Source organism: Mobula birostris, chromosome 5 (assembly GCF_030028105.1).
Source record: "Mobula birostris isolate sMobBir1 chromosome 5, sMobBir1.hap1, whole genome shotgun sequence".
NCBI lineage: Eukaryota > Metazoa > Chordata > Chondrichthyes > Myliobatiformes > Myliobatidae > Mobula > Mobula birostris.
The window spans coordinates 189042806-189062905 of NC_092374.1; the positions used below are offsets into that span (position 1 = coordinate 189042806).

Consider the following 20100-nt stretch of genomic DNA (forward strand, 5'->3'; position numbering starts at 1 on the left):
TCTGTGTACTACGTTTTAATACTTTGTGGTACGCCGTCTCCAAAGTTCCAACTTATGAGCCGACCAACTCTATCTGGAACACATTGGAGCCTCGGGACACCCACCAGTCCCAGAAACCTCCAACTGTACCCATGTGCTCCTTGTCCAGGGACACCTGGAAGAGGCGCAGGAAGTTGGCGGGGACAGTACACTACAGAGCCAGTCAGTCTTACCCGCGAATGGTCACCTCGGCCAAGACTAGGCGCAAACCAACTAGGGGATTCTCCCGACCGACCCACACCTTGGGCCCGGGTGATGATCCTTTCCGTTTGGTAACAGGACCAGGTGCTCTGGGGGAGGGAAGGGGGAGTGTAAGTATAAGGATCCCTTGCTGGTTTAGGAAGTGCTGGTACTGTATTAACCCAAGTTATGACCAAGCTCCTGGCCAGTATGAGATATCTCGTTGCTCAGTACCCGAAACCACACTTACTAGGTATCTCATTGCTGGCCATCATCTAATGTCAGTTCAATATTACCCCCCCCCCCCATCCCCCGGGCGTTGCCGCCACACTATTGTCAGGGTCACCGACCCTGATCTACTGACGTCACTGGGTCTGAGGTCCTTTCCATTGAGCAGTCAGCTCTGTACCCTGCAGTCAACCGGTACAGATCTCCCCACACTCCGCTGTCCGTTATCATTCTATTTTATCTTCTGTTGTAAATTCTATTGTGTTTTCCCCACCCCACGCCCTTGTAATTATCTAGAAGTAAATAAATCTCAGTGTAGAATATGGTAACATAAGCACTTTGATGGTAAATTTACTTTGCCTTTGACTTTGATATAGCCCATCCCATCCCTAAACCCACTCCAGAGCCTCCGGTCTGTTATCATCCAGTACGACCGCTCTCCACCCCTCTCGACCCTCCACACCCTGTTATCATCCAGCCGGCCCCCACCCCTTTCGAACCTCCGCAGTCCGTTATCATCCAGCCCTGGCCCCAGTTTATCCCCGGCCACACTTCCAGGAAACAAAACACAGCAGGAACCAGATGCTTCCGGGCTGATAATCTGGAAATGGATTACCGGTGTGCGTACTCGGTTAGAGATACACATGCTCCTGGAAGTCACGCACCTCACTCCGTTCACCCTCCAGAGCTCCTGGATCAGTTAACCACTTCAGCTCCAAGTAAGGATCGGGGGTGGGTGGGGGGAGGGCGGGTTGTTGGAACTGGAGAGAGCGCGGAGAAAGTCCAACAAGAAGGCATAGTGGTGCAGCGGGCAGAGCCGCTGCATAACGGTTCCTGAAACACAAATCCCGGCCTCCAGCGCTGGCTCCGTGGTGCTGGCTGTGCCCTCCCTAGAGCCACACTACCCCCACCCAACCCAACCCGGTGCTCCGGTTTCCCCCCACATCCCAAAGGATGGGGGGCTGGGGATCATCGGCTGCTGTAAACTGTGCGTGAGGGTGGAATCTGGGATTGTAAATTGGGAAATTCTGGTCGGTCTGTTTACTATTGTCACATATACCGAGGTACAGTGAAAAGCGTTGTTTTGCCCGCGTCATTACATCGAGGTAGAACAAGGGGAAAAAGAGAATGGAGAATATAGTGTTGTGTTTACAGAGAACGCATACTACAGGTAAGCAATGAGGTGCAAGGCCATAACGAGGTCGATTTTGAGGTCTAGAGTCTATCTATTATACAAGGTGACCGTTCAATAATCTTACAACAGTACGATAGAAGCTGTCCTTGAGCCCGGTGGTTCATGCTTTCAGCCGTTTATATTTCTGCGCGACTGGAGGAGGAAGAGAAGAGAATGTAGGGAGAATAATATGAGATTGGTAGAAACACTTGCCTGATGTTTGGCGTGGTTTCAGTAGGCTGACGTGTCCGATTCTTTGCCGCTTCATTCGGAAGACTAAGGGACCTTGACCAAGAATTAAATTTAAGCAAGTTAACGGGAGAGGTATACATACCGGATTAATGCAGCATAAAGTAATATCTTGTTTGGGAAATGCAAAGGGGAAGGTTCACAGCAATTTTCCTCGCCATCTCCTGACTCCCCAACGCATGTTCTCAACAGCTGTGCACCTCAGAACTGCTGGGATCTGGGAATCGGAGAAGCTCGAGTGTGTACAGCAAGATCCCACAAAGCAGCAAGTGGGTAAAAGAAAAGATAATCTGCGTTTGGTGGCACGAAGCCAGAAAATATGGCAGTCAGCCGACGGTGGACAACCTTATTCCTCTCCCTGATGCTGTCTAACCAGCTGGCCTGATTTTGTTTCAGGTTGCTGATTATCTGCAGGATTTTGCTGTTTTGCTTTTGTGCTGCCTAACTTATTTTAAACATTCAACGGGACATGGGGGTTCCTGCAGGGCTACGTTTTACAGCAGTCACCTTAAAAGAATGTCGTCTTGATAGCAGCCTTTGCATTTCGGTGGAAAAAAACGCTCTGGCTGTCCATTCTACCTCTTCACCTATCATCGTACACTCAATGTCAATGTCAAGTTTATTGTCATCTGTCTGTAGATATATACAACCAAATGAAACAACATTCCTCTGGACCACGGTGCATCCACGAAACATATATCACACACACTACATGAAACAAAATATTGACGAAATATAATTCAAAATGCATGTCGTGTGCGGCATAGGTAACCAGTAAACAGTACAGTAAACTGAAATGTTCGTTGTCCCAGTGACAAGACCTCAGTGCTGGCAGGGTATTGACTAGTCTCACAGCCTGAGGGAAGAAACTGTTGCCCACTCTGGCAGCTCTATCAAATTGCCCCTCATCGTCCTTCACTCCGAAGAGCAAAGCCCTGGTTAATGGAAGAAAATGCAACTGAGGTGAAAGATTAGCTGTGATCTTATAGAATGGTGGAGAGATTCCTATTTCCGTGTGTCACTGTTCACTGTCTACAGCCTCGTGGTGATCAGCTAGGGAAGGGGAAAGGACATTAGTATTTTGACTAAGAATCTGATTAATTGCGGTCAATGTTGCCAGCATTTTTCCATATTCTATCTTTCCTTACAGCATAGAAGGCCATTCAACCAATCTTCCTGGCTGGCTCACAGAGCAATGCCACTTCTTGACCCCGTAACCTATTGACCCTAATTCCCATTAACACCCCCACCCACCACGGGTGACTTACCGCTAGTGGTTGATGGAAATTGGTAAATCGAAAAAGAGGCAATATGTAAAGAATAAACAAGAGAAAATCTGCAGACGTTGGCAATCCGAGCAACACACACAAAATGCTGGAAGAGCTCAGCAGGCCAGGCAGCGTCTAGGAAAAGAGTACAATCGATTTTTCGGGCCGAAACCCTTCGGCAGGACCGGAGAAAAAAGTTGAGGAATAGATTTAAAAGGTAGGGGGAGGCCTTCTCCAGATTTCACCTATCACTTCTTGGCTCCCCCATCTTTTAAATCTATTCCTCAGCTTTTGTCTCCAGTCCTGCCGAAGGGTTTCGGCCCAAAATGTCTACTGTACTCCTTTTCTAGATGCTGCCGGCCTGCTGAGCTCCTCCAGCATTTTATATGTAATGAGTTAGTGGTCGCTCCTGATGATTATATTGAGGGTATTATTAAGAAATATAATGAAACAATGCTGAGGATATTCTCGTTTAAGTAATGGTCTTGATAATGATTTTAATGCCCCTGGTTTAGTTGTTTTAGACAGTGGTAGTTTTAATAGTTTTCGTGGAGATAGCAGATTCCTAATCAGCTTTTAATGGAAACAGATGTTTTTTTTCTCTCCAAGGAGAGATTCTGGAGCCAAAAATAAAAAGGTGTTACGAATTTAGAAGAAGAAATAAGGCTTCAAAATTAGGAACTCAAATCTATTCAATAATCTTCAAGAGCTTAGCTTCAATGCCTCCCTATGCAATTGGATCTTCGATATCCTCTCCTGCAGACACCAGTCAATTCTGATTACCAACAACTTCTCCTCTACAATCTCCACCAGCACAGGTGCACCACAGGGCTGCTCAACTCACTTTACACCTATGACTGCAGGCTGACACAGGTCTAATGCCACATTTACGTTTTCTGACGTTACCGCTGTCTTTAGCCAATTCAAAAGTGGTGACGAATGAGCATATACAGTATATGAGGAAGATTTGAAAATCGGGCTGAGTGGTGCCAGAGCCACAACCTCTCACTCAATGTCAGCAAGATCATGGAGCTGAAAATTGACTTCTAGAGGAGGAAGCCGGAGGTCCATGAGCCAGTCCTCATTGGGGGAACATAGGTGGAGAGGGTTAACAGCTTTAAGTTCCTCGGTGCTATGTTTTCAGAGGATCTGTTCTGGGCCAGGTACATAAGTGCCATTGCAAAGAAAGTATGGAAGAGTCGGTACTGTACTTCCTCAGAAGTTTACGAAGGTTCGGTATGACATCTAAAACTTTGACAAACTTCTATAGCTATGTGGTGGAAGAGTATATTGAATGGTTCCATCACGGCCTGGCATAAAAACAACAATGCATTTGAACAGAAAATCTTACAAAATGGAGTGGATACGGCCCAGTCCATCACGGGTAAACCCTCCCCACCGTGGGTGAGCACATTTACATGGAGCACTGTTGCAGGAAAGCAACATCCATCATCAGAGACACACAGCACCCTAGTCATGATTTCTTCTCGCTGCTGCCATCAGGAAGAAAGTACAGGAACCTCAGGACTAACACCATCAAGTTCAGGACAGTAATTTACCCCTCAACCACCCGGCTCCTCAACCACTGGCAATAACTTCACACAGTTCCACTTGCCCCATTTCTGAACCGTTCCCACAACCTATTGTCTCGCTTTCAAGGACTCTTCATCTCATGTTCTCGATGTTTATTGCTTATTTATTTATTTATTTATTTATTATTATTTCTTTTTTTCTTCTTTTGTATTTGCACATTTTGTTGTCTTGTGCACATTGTTTATCCACTCTGCTGGGTGCAGTCTTTCGTTGATTCTATTATGCTTCTTCTAGTTACCGAGTATGCCCGCAAGAAAACCATTCTCAGCGTTGTACAGTATTTGGTGACATATACGTACGTTGATAAACAATTTATTTTGAATCTTCTGAACTTTAAGGGAAGATGGTTTTAATTCCTATGGTATCAAGAGGTTCGCGGCCAGGAGGTACGTTCTACAGAGTGTACAAAAGAAGTATAGAAAAGGCAGGAAACCCACCAGTCCACTCGTTGTTGGGACGTGGGAGAACGCAGATTACATACGGAGATACCGACGGACGTCGGGAACGAACCTGAGGACACAGGAGCTGAGAGGCAGCGGCACTACTCACTCAGTCTCTGTGCAGCCACATTTCTGGGCCTGCGATTGTTCCGGATTGCTTAATTAGTTGGTCTTAAATTACTAGGGTTAGGGAATCCAATTACGATCTTGATTTCGAGCGGCGGGATCCGTACCTAGCGGGAGAAGGCGCCGTTGCGTGCTGTGATCGGGCTCCGTTGCTCACCGGCCCTGCGGCGGGGGTTGTGTTTCTCTCCTGCAGCTTCGACTGTGAGTGCCAGCCGGGGTGGACCGGCTCCCGGTGCCAGGAGGATGTGGAGGAATGCGCGTCGCGGCCCTGCCTGCACGGGGGCTCCTGCAGCGACCAGGTCAACGGCTACAGCTGCGCATGTCCAGCGGGATTCGAAGGTGAGGGGCTGGATAATCACAGCAGGGCAGGACGGGAGAGGGGACGCCGCCAGCCGGAGGGATGGGATCGGGGGGTGGGCTGGGATGGGATAGGAAGGGACGGAAAGGGGTAACAGAAATGCCAGATAACAGTGTGATGGGATACGGAGGGTCATAGGGTAACGGAGGGATGGAAAGAGGAGGGACGTTGGGTAACAGAGAGATGGGATGGAATAACGGAGAGGTGGGATCGGGACTGCTGGAATAAGGAAATACATGGGTAATGGGGTGGGATAGGGTGGGATGCAGGGTAGCGAAGGGCTGTAAAGAAGAGGGACGTAGGGTAACACAGCGATGTGATGGGGGCGATGGCAGTACAGAGGGATAGAATAAGGAGAGGTGTAATGTACTGGAGGAATGGGATAATAAGAGATTTATGGATAGGGAGGACGGTAGGGGAACAGAGGGATGGGATAGAGAGGGGTGAGAAGGGACAGAGGAATGGGATAGGGAGGAGTGTAGGGAAGCAAAGGGGATGGGAAAGGGAGGAGTTAGGGGGAGCAGGGTGATGGATAGGGAGGAGTGAGGGGGACAGAGGGATGGGAAAGGGAGGAGTGTATGGGAACAGCGGAATGGGTTAGGGAGAATGAGGGGAACAGATGGATTGATAGGGAGGGCTGGAGGGGACAGAGGGATTGGTTAGGGAGAATGAGGGGAACAGGTGGATTGATAGGGAGGGGTGAGGGGACAGGGGGATAGGATAGGAAGGAGTGCTATGGTAATAGGGGATAGGATATGGAGGAATGTAGGGTAGCAGAGGGATGGGATGGAGAGGAATGACGGGTAAAGGGGGAGGGGACGAGTAATTCAAGAGGAAACAGAGGAGTAGTGGAGGGATTAGCGAATGGAGGGAATGATGAAAATGGATCCGAGAAGGCACAAAAGAAGGATGGAATAGGGAGGGTGAAGAGTTGAGGGAAAGTTGGGGAGAAGGTGAAGGAGAAAGGAGAAGAGAGGAGAGAAAGTGAACCATGGAACTTTGACCCTCCTGCACTGTGTTCGGTATTGCGCAAAGGGAGCCTTTCCTCGCTGCAGTTTGAGGGGAGCAGGGTTCTCCAAACTGAACACCCGGCAGTGGATGAGGGTTTGGTGATACTTCGTCTTTTAGTTCACACCACAGCCCGACCCTACCTCTCAAAGATCCTGTGGTGAGGGCTGTGATTAGAGTGTGGGTTTTCATGCCGGGGAACTAGTGTCTGTAGAATACCGGACTCCCCTGATCCTAGCAGGTAGAACCGTTAACTTCCTGGCAGACTAACGCTCCTCGGCTAAGCCCTCTGCTATGCGCCTCTCCTGACAGGCCAGAACTGCCAGGTAAACCTGAGTCACTGCCTGTCCTCTCCCTGCCGGAACGGGGGTCAATGCACTGCCGATGAAGATGGCTACCAGTGCCAGTGCCAGCTTCCGTACACAGGTACCCCAGTCGGCCGGGCCGGATGTGGGGAGTGCGCAGGTGGGGCAGCGCAGTTTTACTGGGGGCAGTGTGTAGGTGGAGGTGGAAATAGGGGTGGGAGGGTGTTGGAGATGGAGAGCGTGGGACTGTTGTTGATGGGAATGTTGTTGAATGGGACTGTTGGGAGTGTGGGGAAGTGAGGAGAGTGTGATGGGAATGGGGCGTGTAGTGGAAGGTGTTGGAGAATAGTGGGGGGTTTGGAGGTGAGAGGGGGAGGGAGGATCTCCTGTGTACCGGGACGGCTGAGGGGCAACAGCAGGCATCAGTGCGTCGGGCCGCAGCTCCAAGCTCTCGACACGTCGTGGAAAGAGAGGTTACTGGCGATTCTGATTGGAGACGGTTTCTTGAGGTTGGATGGGGACTAGGTGGGGGCTTCAGAGAACAGTGGGTGAGGCTGGATGGTATGATGGTAGGTTTAGTGAACTGTGGGGGGGCAGGATGGACTGTTCGTGGAGTGTGTGTGTGTGTGTGAGAGAGAGAGAGAGAGAGTGTGTGTTGGGTGGGGAGCGGTGGACTCTGGGTGAGGCTGGGTTGGATGGACTATGAATGGGGTTTGGTTGGATGGAGTACAGCGGGGTGAGAGTGGTTGAGTTGGGTAGACTGTGGGTGAAGGTTAATTGGGTTGGATGGACGGTGGGTGAGGATGGGTGGGGTTGGATGGGGTAGACTCTGGGTGGTTGGTTGGACTGTGAGTGAGGATGGGTGGGATTGGATGGGATGGATTGTTGGTGGTTGGATGGACGGTGGGTGAGGGTGGGTGCGGTTGGCTGGGGTGGACTGGGCGGTTGGATGGGCTGTGGGTGTGGCTGGGTACAGTTGAGTTTGGTTGACTGGATGGTTGGGTCGACCGTGGGTGTGCCTTGGTGCAGTTGAGTTGGATGGACTGTGGGTGAGGATGGGTGGGGTTGGATGGGGTAGACTCTGGGTGGTTGGTTGGACTGTGAGTGAGGATGGGTGGGGTTGGATGGGGTAGCCTGGGTAGTTGATTGGACTGGGTGAGGGTGGATGCGATAAAGTTGGGTGGACTGTTGATGGTTGGATGGACTGTGGGTGAGGATGGGTGGGGTTGGATGGGTTGGACTGTAGGTGATTGGATGGAATATGGGTGAGGATGGGTGAGTTTGAGTTGGCTGGATTGTAGTGTTGATTGCATTGGGTGAACTGTGGGTGGGGTTGGATAGTTGGAGATGGGTGCAACTCTGAATGGACAGACCCCGTGTCTGAGGGAACCTGGGTTGGTGCTGAATATGGGGTAGCTGGGCAGCAGAGTCAGAAAGTGTTGAACTTCCCAACAACCCACCCCATCCACCCAAACCCCTAGGCTCGGTAGCTCAGCCTGTTCTTTCCTCTTTCCTTCAGGTTCCCAGTGCCAGACATTTCTCTCCCCTTGTGCTCAGGACCCTTGTGCGAACGGCGGAAGGTGCAGAGAGTCAGAGGACCACCTGACCTTCTCCTGCGACTGCCCGGGCGGCTGGACAGGTCAGGAGCTCGGCGGTTCTCTTCCTGAGGTGCCAACTCCGCACCCTGCTCGGTGATATCTGGCCTCGGAGCACAGCTTCCCCTGACCATAGTCCCTGGTCCACATCATCAGTGACCACACAGCGTGCTCATCCTCTCCCTGTATCTGAGCCTGGGGGTCGGGTCACTGAGGCTGGCAGAAGAAGTCAGGTCACTGAGAGCCCTCCAGGGGCAGACCCGGAGTCGGAGGGTCAGGGTCTTGGGCCCCACTGAGATCAATGGTGGCGTCGGGGTGCAGGAAGCCCGGGCGGGTAAAAGGCAAGGTCTTTTGACCCAGGGATGTTAGAGGAGGTGACGTGTCAGGTTTTAGTGGGGTGGGGGGGGGGAAAGAAAGGGTTTTGGTAACCGAGGGTGGGGACGGGGAGTTGGCGTCAGGTGACAAATGAAGATGGTGGGGAGAGTCGAACTCAGTGATTCACGGGACTGTGGATGGGGGAGTAGTCCGTGTCAATTGACGGGGAGGGGGTTTAACTGGGGTCCGGTAACTCAGGGTGGGGAGGTCAGAAGGTCTTGGAAGGAAGAACGGAGGGTGGTTCAGGACGATTAACGTCTATCACAGACAGAGCTGCTATGACTGACGCCACTTGAAGGCTCAGTGCGAGGTGTCTCTGTTAGCCCTCACAAATTATGGTGTGAATCCAGCACAGTGCTTTGACGCTGAGCCTACACACCATTTCCCACCCCAGACAGCACTTATTCTGGGTGTGATCCGACCTCCTGGTGTGACGGGGTGTTTGACTGTGGCCTCGGTGCGGGCTGTTGGGGAATTGGGCACAGGACCCCACAGAGTGGGACGGGAAGGCTCAGCTCGAATACCTTTTCCCTCCCGTCGCAGGACGGCTCTGCGAGGAGGACGTGGACGAGTGTACCTCTGACCCTTGCTCCCACCAAGGAGAATGCCACAACCTACCAGGGGGGCATAGCTGCCTCTGCTCAGCGGGTTACACTGGGCCGACGTGTGAGGTGGATGTCGACGACTGTTCTCCCGGTGAGTACCTGCCAGTCCCATCCTCTTTTCCCTGCCCCTCTACCCCGCACCATCCCTTCCACAACCCCTCCTCCCCTTTCCCCAGTCACTCCACCCCTCTGCCCCTCCACGTTCCCCTCTCCTTCCCTTTCTCCTTCCTTTCTTCCTCCTCCTCCTCCCCTTCCCCTCCTCGCCATCCCCTTTCCCCTCCTCCCTCCTCCCCTTCCCCTCCTCCCCTCCCATTTTCCCTCCTCCCCTCCCCTTTCCCCTCCACCCTCCTCCCCTTCCCCTCCTCCTCCTCCCCTTCCCCTCCTCCTCCTCCCCTTTCCTCTCCACCCTCCTCCCCTTCCCCTCCTCCCCTCTCCTTTCCCCTCCACCCTGCTGTCCTTCCCCTCCTCCTTCCTCACCTTCCACTTCTCCCCTTCCCTTTCCTCCTCTTCCTGCAATTCCCCTCACCTTCTCCGTCCCCCTCTTCCTCCAACGCTTCCTCACACCCTCCACCTGTTCCCCCTTCCTTCGCCATCCACCCTCACAAACACCTCACCCAATTCCCCCTCCCAATACCTTCCTCCCCTTCCCCTTCTCCACAACCGTTTCTTCCTCCCCTTCTCCGCATTTTTCGCTCCTTTCTCGGCTCCTCTCCCTCCACCCCTTTTTCCTACCCCTCTCCTCCACCTGGTGCATCCGCTTCCTCGTCAATACTCTCACCGCCTCCAGTTCCATCCCTCTCGCCTATATCTGTCCTCCTCCTACATACTCAGCACCCCCCCTCCCCCCCCCCATCCCAAGTACTCCCAGCCCCCATCATCGCTACTCTCCTCCCGTTTCAGGGCGAGGCAGGATTTGGAAGTAAGAGTGAGGTTGGGTGGAGGTGGAGGTTGTTGCACGGAGTGTGGGCGTTGGGTGAAGCGAGGGATTGGGGTTGGCTGAGGGTGGGGGTGGGTGAGTGTTGCTGAGTTGTGGGGTGGCTCGGTTGGGAGTGGAGACCGTACAGAGTGTGTTGAGGATGCAGGGAGGTAGTTAGGGAGGGGTGGGGCTGCAGGTGAGGCTGAATGGTTGGTTGGAGCTGGGCGTGGTCACTGGACAGCGTGGTGTGAGGGTGGGTGGGTCTTGTTAGGGGTGGGGCTGAGGGAGGGGCTGTATGTCGGACAGGGTGAGTGAGACGGAGTGTAGACATCAGACAGGGTAGGCGGGGTGATGTTGAGGCTGGGTGGGATTACTGGGTGACAAACAAGAGAAAATCTGCAGATGCTGGAAATCCAGGCAACGCACACAAAGTGCTGGAGGAACTCCGGCAGGCCAGGCAGCATCTATGGAAAGAAGTACAGTCGACGTTTCGGGCCGAGACCCTTCGGCGGGACCCTCCGGAACGTCTCTGCCCCAAAAGTCGACTCGACAGGTACTTTGTTTCGTAGATGCTACCTGGCCTGCTGGGTTATTGGGTGGGTCTCAAATTCGGGAGTGCCGATGAACATCCGACGAATATGAGCGTAGGTTTCGGTGTGGGTACCAGAGACGGTGTCAGCATGCCGAGAGCTCACTCCTAGCCCCACTCTCCCGCAGAACCCTGCCTCAACGGCGGCTCTTGCAAGGACGGGCTCGACTCCTTTTCCTGCTCCTGCCCAACTGGGTTCGCCGGCCAGCGGTGCGAGCACGACGTGGACGAGTGCGCCAGCGGCCCCTGCCAGAACGGGGCGCAGTGCCGCGATCTCGAGGGGATGTACACCTGCGTCTGCCCGCCAGGGTACGAGGGCACGCAATGCCAGGCTGACAGTCCGGACTGCACTCCGAGGTACGGATAACAGATTCCTGGGGATAGAGGTCGCGGTCCAGTGCAGGAAGAGGGTGGAGTCAATTATGCGTATAGGACTATACAGCACAATACAGGTTCTTCAGCCCATCATATCCAACCTACTCCAAGATCAACCTAATCCTTCTCTCTCATACAGTCCTCCATTTTTATTTCTTCCATGTGTGTAAATATCCCTAAAGTATCTGCCTCTCCCACCACCCCGGCACTTACCACACCGTGCAAAAAAAAAAAACTGTCTGATATCTCACCCAAAATTTTCTTCCAATCACTTTAAAAGTATGTCCTCTCGTATTAGCCATTACCATCCTGAGAAACGGTCTCTGGTTGTCCAGTCTGCGCCTCTAATCATCCGATACTTACTCCACTATCAAGTCAAAGTCTCATCTTGCATCGCTCGACAGAGAAAAACCCCAGCTGGCTCAGTGTTTTCACGTGAGACGTGTCCTCCGAACCAGGCAGCGTCCTGGTACATATCCTCTACACCCTCTCTAACGCTTCCACATCCTTCCCAGAATGTGGCGACCAGAACTGAACACAATATTCCGAGATTATGTTGTCTGCTGTACCGAGGCAGTGAGAAAGTTACCACAGCAGCAGGGGTTCTGGTCACAACAGCATAGGAACGATAAGGATCCATCAGAGAGAGTGCATAGGAGATCCACCAGGTTGTTACCCAGACTGGAGGTGTAGATGTGAGGAGAGATTCGATAGACAGGGCGTGTTTTTTTCTAGAGTAAGGAGTGACCTGCCGCAATAATATAAGATTATGAGAGGCATGGAGAAGTAAATAGTTAAAATTTTCATATGACAGGGACGTCAAAATGTAATTATCTGTATGGGTGACATATAAACCAGTTTTTCAATGTACCTCGGTACATTTGACAATAATAAACAATTTACCAATTTAATTTCTCCACAAGTTTCCACCTGTCACCCACTGATGTATGGTGGAAAGCATTCTGACAGGCTGCATCACTGTCTGGGATGGGGTTGAGGTGGGGACTGCACAGGATTGACAGAAGCTCAGAAATTTGTAGCGTTAGTCAGCTCCATCCTGGGTACCAGCCACCGCAGTATCCAAGACATCTTCAAGGAGGGTGCCTCAGAAAGGAGGCGACAATCATGGACGACCCCCTTCACCCAGGTCATGCTCTTTTATTTTACAAAACTACAAAAGTTTATTTCCATCACAAATACTCAAGGTACAGACATTCAGTATTTACAAGGCAGTAAGTAAACAGATTAAAATATGGTTACTGCCGTCTATAAAACAGTCAATACGGGGGGGGGGGGCGGGAGAGACACCGCTCCCGGAAATCGCCGACTGTACCCATTGCGACCGCGTACTCCTTCTCTAAGGACAGCCGGGCACGAACGTATCCACGGAAAAGGACAGGTAGTCGGCTCGGGCAGTGCCCTCCACCTTTCGCCGCCTAGACCCGTGAACAGCCACCTTGGCCAGACCCAGGAGCAAGCCCGCTAGGAGATCCTTCTCACGACCCAACCCCTTCGGAACTGGCTGTGCTTCAGTGTGGGACTGAAGTACAGCCAGAACTCAGCAGCAGCCCTTTCAGAAACTCAAAGAGGGGCCGCAACCTCTGACATTCCATGTAAGCTTGTTACACTGACTCTTCCCGCCCATAGAATGGACAGGCGGACCTTGTGTCAGTGAACCTGCTCAAAAATCCTGTTGCACGGTACTGCCTGATGCAACATCTTCCACCCCGGGTCCCCAATGCACAGGGGAAGCAGCCCTGCGTAAAGGGGCTTCCACTGGGAACCTCCCTCGCTGCAGATTCGTCACGTCCTTTTCTCACTGTTACCTTCAGGAAGGAGGTACAGACGCCTGAAGCCACACACTCAGCGTTTCGGGAACAGTTTCTTCCCCTCTGCCATCAAATTTCTAAATGGACGTTGATCCTGTGAACGCTACCTCACTTTTTTTATATTATTTCTGTTTTGGCATTGTTTTTAACTATTGAATATGCACACATATACTTAATGTAACTGATTTTTTCTGTATAATCATGGATTGCTTTGTACTGTTGGCAGGTTAACAACTTTCACGCGACGTATGCCGGTGATATTAAAACTGATTCTGACATGCCAAGGGTTAGTTTACAACAGACAATTAACCACCGACCCGCACGTCTTTGGGATGTGGGGAGTGGGGGTCGGAAAGGTAGAAAATCCAGGTGGTCACAGGGAGAACGTGAAAACTGCGCGCGCGCGCGCACACACACACACACACCATAAATCGGGATCGAACCCGGGTCCCTAAAGCCGTTCTGCCCGCGACACCGGGATGGACCGGAGAGGCAGGACAGAGAGGGTTGCGAGGGGTTTGTGATTGTTTTAAAGTCTAGGATGAAGATTCCAGACTTCGCGAACAGTAGAGATTCCTATTCACTGCCGGAATAACGCGGCATCAACAGTTGGGTCTGATGCCCGAGGTTCAGACGTGTAAGTTCTGCGCAATGCCCTCTGTGAAATTCCGTGAATCACTGAGGTCAGCTCGTCTTCACCGACCCACGGTGCTCCTTCGTCCCGCAGCTCGTGCCTGAATGGGGGAACCTGCGTCGACCGAGTGGCCAACTTCTCCTGCCTCTGTCCGGCCGGGTTCACGGGCTGGCGCTGCCAGGAGGAGGTCGACGAGTGCGAGTCACAGCCGTGCCTGAACGGGGGGACCTGCCGAGATGGCTACGGCGCCTTCAGTTGTTCCTGCGCGCAGGGCTACACCGGGACCACTTGCCAGGTAACCGGCCGGGACCAGCGCGGGAATGTAGCGCCTGCCGGCCGCGGGGCTGTCCGTGTGGGCGGCTTGTGTGTTGCCGCCGTCCAGCTGTCGTGTCGAGTGAGGTGCGGGGCTGTTAGCATCGCCTGCAGTGGGCTCCGGGTGTTGGAACAGGGGGAGATCACCCAGCCTCTCGATACCAGCCCACTATTACATCAACATAGTAAGAGCCGGCCATTCCGTCCCTTGAACTATCCCATAACTTCACATTAAAATTACAGAAAGCCATTCATCCCTTCCCGCCTATTCTGTAACTTCAGACAATATTATAATAAAAGGCCATTCAGCCCCTCCAGGCTTTTCCAATTTACTTCAAACTAGAGCAAGAGCCGATCCTAATGCGGGAAATCTGCGCTAGAATTCATTAACTCGAGCCCGGCCCATTATTACATGGAAAGTATTTGCAAGGGATGCCGTTCAGTCCCACGGGCCCGTGCCGCTTGTATCGGAGGATGTGGGCCACCTGAGATCAGGGCTAACCCTCTGATCCCTTTCGTACCAGCTCCCCTGATCAGCCCTGTCGGTGATGGAGGCTCCCCGGGGCGTAGGGCAGTCAGAGGGAGCCTTGACGGTGAAGAGGGGTCTCCTTATCTCAGTCCCAAGGAGCGTTCTCTATTCCAGAAACGATCGCCCCCATCCTGCACACCTCCCCGCCCCTTACCCAACCACCGTCACTACTCTCCGCGCTCTCCTGCGGGGCTCCGAGTAGGTTCTCCCTCCGTCTTCCATTTCCCCGTCACAGCCAAGTCCAGGGATCCATTCGGCCCATCAGCTCTCCCGTGTGCGTCCCATTCTGGGGTTGCTTCAAAACAAGGTCGCTTAGCGTTGCAAGGCGTCAACGGCGAAGTTTCTGGTCACCAATGACGATTGTTCACGCTGTTTGACGGAACTATTTTGGGCTTCTCCCGGCAATCCCGACCCCACCATTATTAAAACCCACTCCCTCTCCCCCCTCCCATTTTAAACCCTTCTAGTCAAGTCCCATCTTGGAGAACCACCTATCTCGAAAGCCCGTGCGATTGCCTTGATGTAGCGGCCTTCACTGATCAGGCAATGGGACGCTGGGATTGGATCCACACGGTGGGGAGAGGCTGATCTGAGGATCACCAATCAGGGAGAGGCAGTGGTTTCCCGCAGTCTCCCTGACGTCTCAGCGCTGGTTCCCTCTGCATGAACCTTACCACCGGGATTCAATCTCCTGTGACCATTAATTGATTAAAGATCGTTTGCATCAATTACCAATAAATTCCGAGCCTGGGCTGGGGGCCGCCGGCAAGTGTCACCACGTTTCCAGTGCCAAAATAGCATCCCCACCACGTACCTACCGGGGGCTCGGGGGAGCGGTTGTCAGTAACTGCCGACACTCCGCGCTACAGTTCAGGCCGTTCATCTCTCTCACCAACGTACCCACCCCACTCCACCTGTGAACGCAGACGCCGATCGACTGGTGCGCGGAGCCCGTGTGCAAGAACGAGGGGAGGTGTGAGCCCACCGGGACCGGCTTCCGATGCCTCTGCGGAGCGGGCTGGGGCGGACCCTACTGCGACGTTCCCAAGGACTCGTGTGACCTGGAGGCCGGCCTGAAGGGTAAGTGTTTCTTTTCTGCTCCTGGGTGGGGTGTGGGGGTGCGATACGGTAGAGGAATCAGGAGAGTAGAAAATAGACGGGGTTGCAGAAGAGCATGGAGTCTTCATGCCAAGGGGCGGATAGGTTGGATTGGATTTATTGTCACATCTACATCATACAGTGAAATGCGTCGTTTGCGTCAACGTTCATCAACACTGGGGGCAGTCAACAAATATCGACATGCTTCCGGCGCCAACGTAGCATGCCCACAACTTACCAACCCCAACCCATACGTTTTTCTGGAATGTGGGAGGAAACCAGAGCACCAGGAGGAAACCCACGCGATCAGGAGGAGAGCGTACAAACTTCTCACAGACAGTGGTCAGAGTCCCTTCCAGGCCCCAGAATTCTTGTCCATCGCGAACAAGTCATGACTCGGAACTGTAGGGAGACACTGCACTGTGACAGCTCCTGTGGAGCTCCGCACCACCCAGGACAAAACATCAGCCCGTCCCACTGGGCCTCTCCCACCCTGAACACCCGCTCCCTCCCACCACAGGGTCACAGGGGCTGCAGCGTGCACCATCTTCACACTGCACCGCAGCTGCACACCCAGGCTAATCCCGACAGCATCTCCCGACTCCAAGGAGGAGCAGGCAGCAGATGCCGCCGAACAGCGCCGCCTGCAGGTTCCGCTCCAAGCCATGGACCATCCGAATGGGGAAAACTGCCGCCTTTCCTTCACTGCCACGGGCTCCAAATACCGACCCTACCCCGCCACCCCCGCTGTTGGGAAGGGAGAGGCAACAGCACATTTTTTAATATCATTTTTATTGAGTTTTCGAAATGATTTCATAGAATGATAATATCTACCTTCCCCCCCCCGATATATACCCCAACCTGAAAAAAAGAAAAAAAAAGAAAATCTGCCTGGATATTGGAAAGTTTCCACATGCTCCATGGGATTCAAAATAAATTTAGTATATTTATTTATTACTTTCCCCAAGGCACCAACATCTTTATCATCGGAGCAACTAAATATACCATCCTATCTTCTGTAAATATGGGCGCCAAATGGGCAACAGCACATTGAGGGCATCTTCACCAGAAAGACTGCTGCGGCTTGAGGAAGTAGCTCAGCTCCATCTGTTCAAGGGGCAGTCACTGACGGATTGTAGATACTGATCCCGGGAAGATGGATATGTTGTCCTCAAGGCTGGCTGGGAGGGGAGGGAGAGTGGTAACTTCCCTGAGAGTCTGTGGGGGGGGGGGTGTGCTGGTATCAGCGGGGTCAGGTGAACGAGAGGGATGGTTACAGAGAAAGCTGGTCTTGCTAGTTGTCCCAGTCCTTACCTAGTTGGGCCCCGTACGGATCTCCTAGACCCTGGAGTGATCCACGAGCAGAAAGGCAAGCGGTGAGGATGATAAATTCTCTGCGACACACACTAAACTCTGGGCCTTCCTCTAGCATGTTGCTCTGGACTACCAGCACATGCAGGATCTCTTGTGTTTGCGATGAATTCTGCGCCTTGCCGCTTCCCAGCTGCAGAGATCCGTCTTCGATCCCCACTCTGTGAGTGGAGCCTGCATGGTCTCCCTGTAGCCTCGTGGGTTCCGTCCGCCCCAATCCCACCCCCGGGGTGCTTCCGTTTCCTCTCACACCCCAGAGACGCGATGGTCAGTGAGTTGATTGGCCGCTGTAAGGTGGGTCTGGAGCAGGTGGGTGCGAAGAGAACAGGGGTCAGAGGAACTGATTCCCTCATGGGAATCGCGACCATGTTCCGGCACGACTACCTGAACAGTGACGGGGAGTGGGCATACACCCTGAAGAAGCTGGACACCCAGGGTCGAGTGACCACAACAGCCCACCCAGCGCGGTTCTCCCAGGACGGCAAACACTCAAGGCACAGGGTGCTACTGAAGAAACGTTTCAATATCCTGTCTACTGAGCAGTCGGCTTCTGCCCTCTGACGCTCCCGCCCCTTCCATCCTACGAGACATCTGCTGCGCCATTTGGAGTGAGCGAGGAGAGATGAGAGTTTAATTATTTCTGTTACGCGCTGTCACGCAATAAAAGCTGCCTAGGTTTAAAAAGGGGTGGGTGGGGGTTGGATTGTTAATGGACACGGTGGCAACGATTGGATTCCAGGGAAATAAGTGGCGGGATGGTAAGAGATCACGCACAAACTCAGACTGGCTAAAGCCCCCCTGCTCGGCTGAGACGGGGCCTGGCGAGTGAGCTGAAAAACCAGCAAAGTATTCGTTGTGGAATCTTGCTGTGCATGTTTCCGCAGCCACATCTCCTCCGGGGCAACACGTCAATGGGTCATGCTGGGATTGTACGAGACTTGATGTAAGTACAGTCCTTAAGCACACTCCAACTGCTAGCGACTGGTAACTCACTGCTAGCCTCCCGGTTTCATCCATCTGAATCATCCCCACCGAGAAGGACGTACTTTGCGGAACGGCGCCGGGGACGTTTCCTCTTGTAGAGTCCGATATTCCTCTCTTTCTCCTGCAGGAGTGAGCGTCGAGGAGCTCTGCCGGAACGGCGGGCGCTGCATCGACGCTGGGAGCACCCACTACTGCCAGTGTCCGGCGGGATTCATGGGCACCTACTGCGAGACTGAGGTGGACGAGTGCCAGGACAACCCTTGCCAGAACGGAGCCACCTGCCTCGACTTGGTCGCCAAGTATTCCTGCCAGGTAGAGGCTTCCTCGCGGTCCTGGGCTGATCTTCCTCGCCAGGGCTGCGCACAGCGCAGGGTTAGAGCTCTGAATGTGACCATCCTGGAAAGTGAACTGGCTGGTGTATCCGCCCCGGAAATACATTACAGAGTAGGCAGCGTCCATGCAGAGAGAAGCAATGCTAAATCTCTCCTCCCATGATTTGTTAGCAGATCCCGAAAACGTGAACTCTTTTATTGATGGTTTTGCCAATGAATCAATCTCTCTCTCACTCTCTCTCTCTCTCACATACACACACACACACACACACTCCTTCTTTCTTTCCCTCTCTCCCTCCCTAACTCAGTCTCTCCCTCTCTCCCTCCCTCCGTCTGTCCCTCCCCCTCCCTTCCTCCATCTCTCCCTCCCCCTCCATCTCTCCCTCCCCCTCCATCTGTTCCTCCCCCTCCCTCCCCACTCACTCCCCCCTCTCTCTCGCTCCCTCCTTCTGTACCCTCTCCAGCTGGACAACCTGACAAGCCGTGTGCTCTGGCCTCTCTCTCTCTGTCTGCCTCTATGCTGTAGTATCTACGTTGTCCGCCTCTGAGTCCTCCCGAGTCCCCTCCTTCAAACTTCCTTCCTTAAAGGCTCCGTGTCCTGTCGTTCCGGTGCTCCATCACAGGAGATGTCGTTTAGCCCACGAATCCATACCAGCTTCCATCACCGCAATTCCAACCCCCACTCCACTCATCTCCCTGCAGCCTGCTCTCTCCCACGTTCCCAACAGCCGCCGATTCTGCTCGGAGATAACTAATTACGCTAGCAACCCCTCTTTGGGATGGGCGAGAAGACCAGAGCACACAATCCCAGGGAGACTCAACACAGACAGTATGATTATCGAATATTGAAAGCCTGCATAGAATGGACGCGGAGAGGATGTTTCTCTCATGTGGGAATTACGGGCCTGAAGACTCAGCCTCAGGATAATAGGAGGTCCCTTTAGAACAGAGATGAGGAAGAATTTCTTTAGCCGGAGGGTGGTGAATCTGTGGAATTCATTACCACAGACGACTGTGGAGGCGAAATCATTGGGAATAACTAAAGCGGAGGTGGATCGGTTTTTGATTAGTAAGAATGTCAGAGGTTACAAGGAGAATGACGGAGAATGGGATTGAGAGAGATGATAAACTACCATGATGAAACGATGGAGCAGGCTCGATTTGCTGAATGGTGTAATCTTTTTCCTTCCGTTTCTGGTCTTACAGCACGAGGGATACTTGGAGCTGTGAGACAGCAGCACAACCCGCTGCTTCGCCGTGACATTTAGTCCCTTACCGCCCGTCATGCCACAGGCGTTTAGGGCAGCAATGAAGTTCCTCCATCTCTGGCAGAGTTCAGAGCTTCCTTCATCGTGTCAGTAGTTGCCTCTCGGTTTTCACACCTGTCAGTCATGCAATTCCCGGGCGCAAACTCAAGAATATCGTTGCAGACAGATGTAGAAGGGTTCTTCATTGATTTTGCGTAAGGTTAGCTTCACTGGTCAGGGTTGTTGGCCCTGAGCTGGACCCCCGAACCTGGAGGACCAGTGGACCACTTAGTCTGGCGTGGATGACCCTATTAGGAGCTAAAGCATAAAGCCCCCGAGTC

The 20100-nt window shown here is 52.9% G+C and overlaps 1 protein-coding gene across 5 annotated transcripts in view; it reads left to right on the plus strand.

Annotated features, from left to right (window-relative positions):
* LOC140198154 (uncharacterized) overlaps positions 1-20100 on the plus strand; it is a 106217-nt gene that overhangs the window by 52564 nt on the left and 33553 nt on the right. For 4 of the 5 annotated variants that reach the window (XR_011886112.1, XM_072259126.1, XM_072259127.1 and 1 more), the window contains 8 exons: positions 5491-5636; positions 6976-7089; positions 8488-8607; positions 9482-9634; positions 11177-11405; positions 13980-14181; positions 15654-15807; positions 18308-18492. Coding sequence is in view for 4 of the 5 variants with exons in the window: in XM_072259126.1 (XP_072115227.1) it covers positions 5491-5636; positions 6976-7089; positions 8488-8607; positions 9482-9634; positions 11177-11405; positions 13980-14181; positions 15654-15807; positions 18308-18492 (1303 nt within the window). In the remaining variant the exon portion in view is untranslated. The remainder of the gene's footprint in view (positions 1-5490; positions 5637-6975; positions 7090-8487; positions 8608-9481; positions 9635-11176; positions 11406-13979; positions 14182-15653; positions 15808-18307; positions 18493-20100) is intronic. The other variant, XM_072259129.1, reaches the window with a different exon arrangement.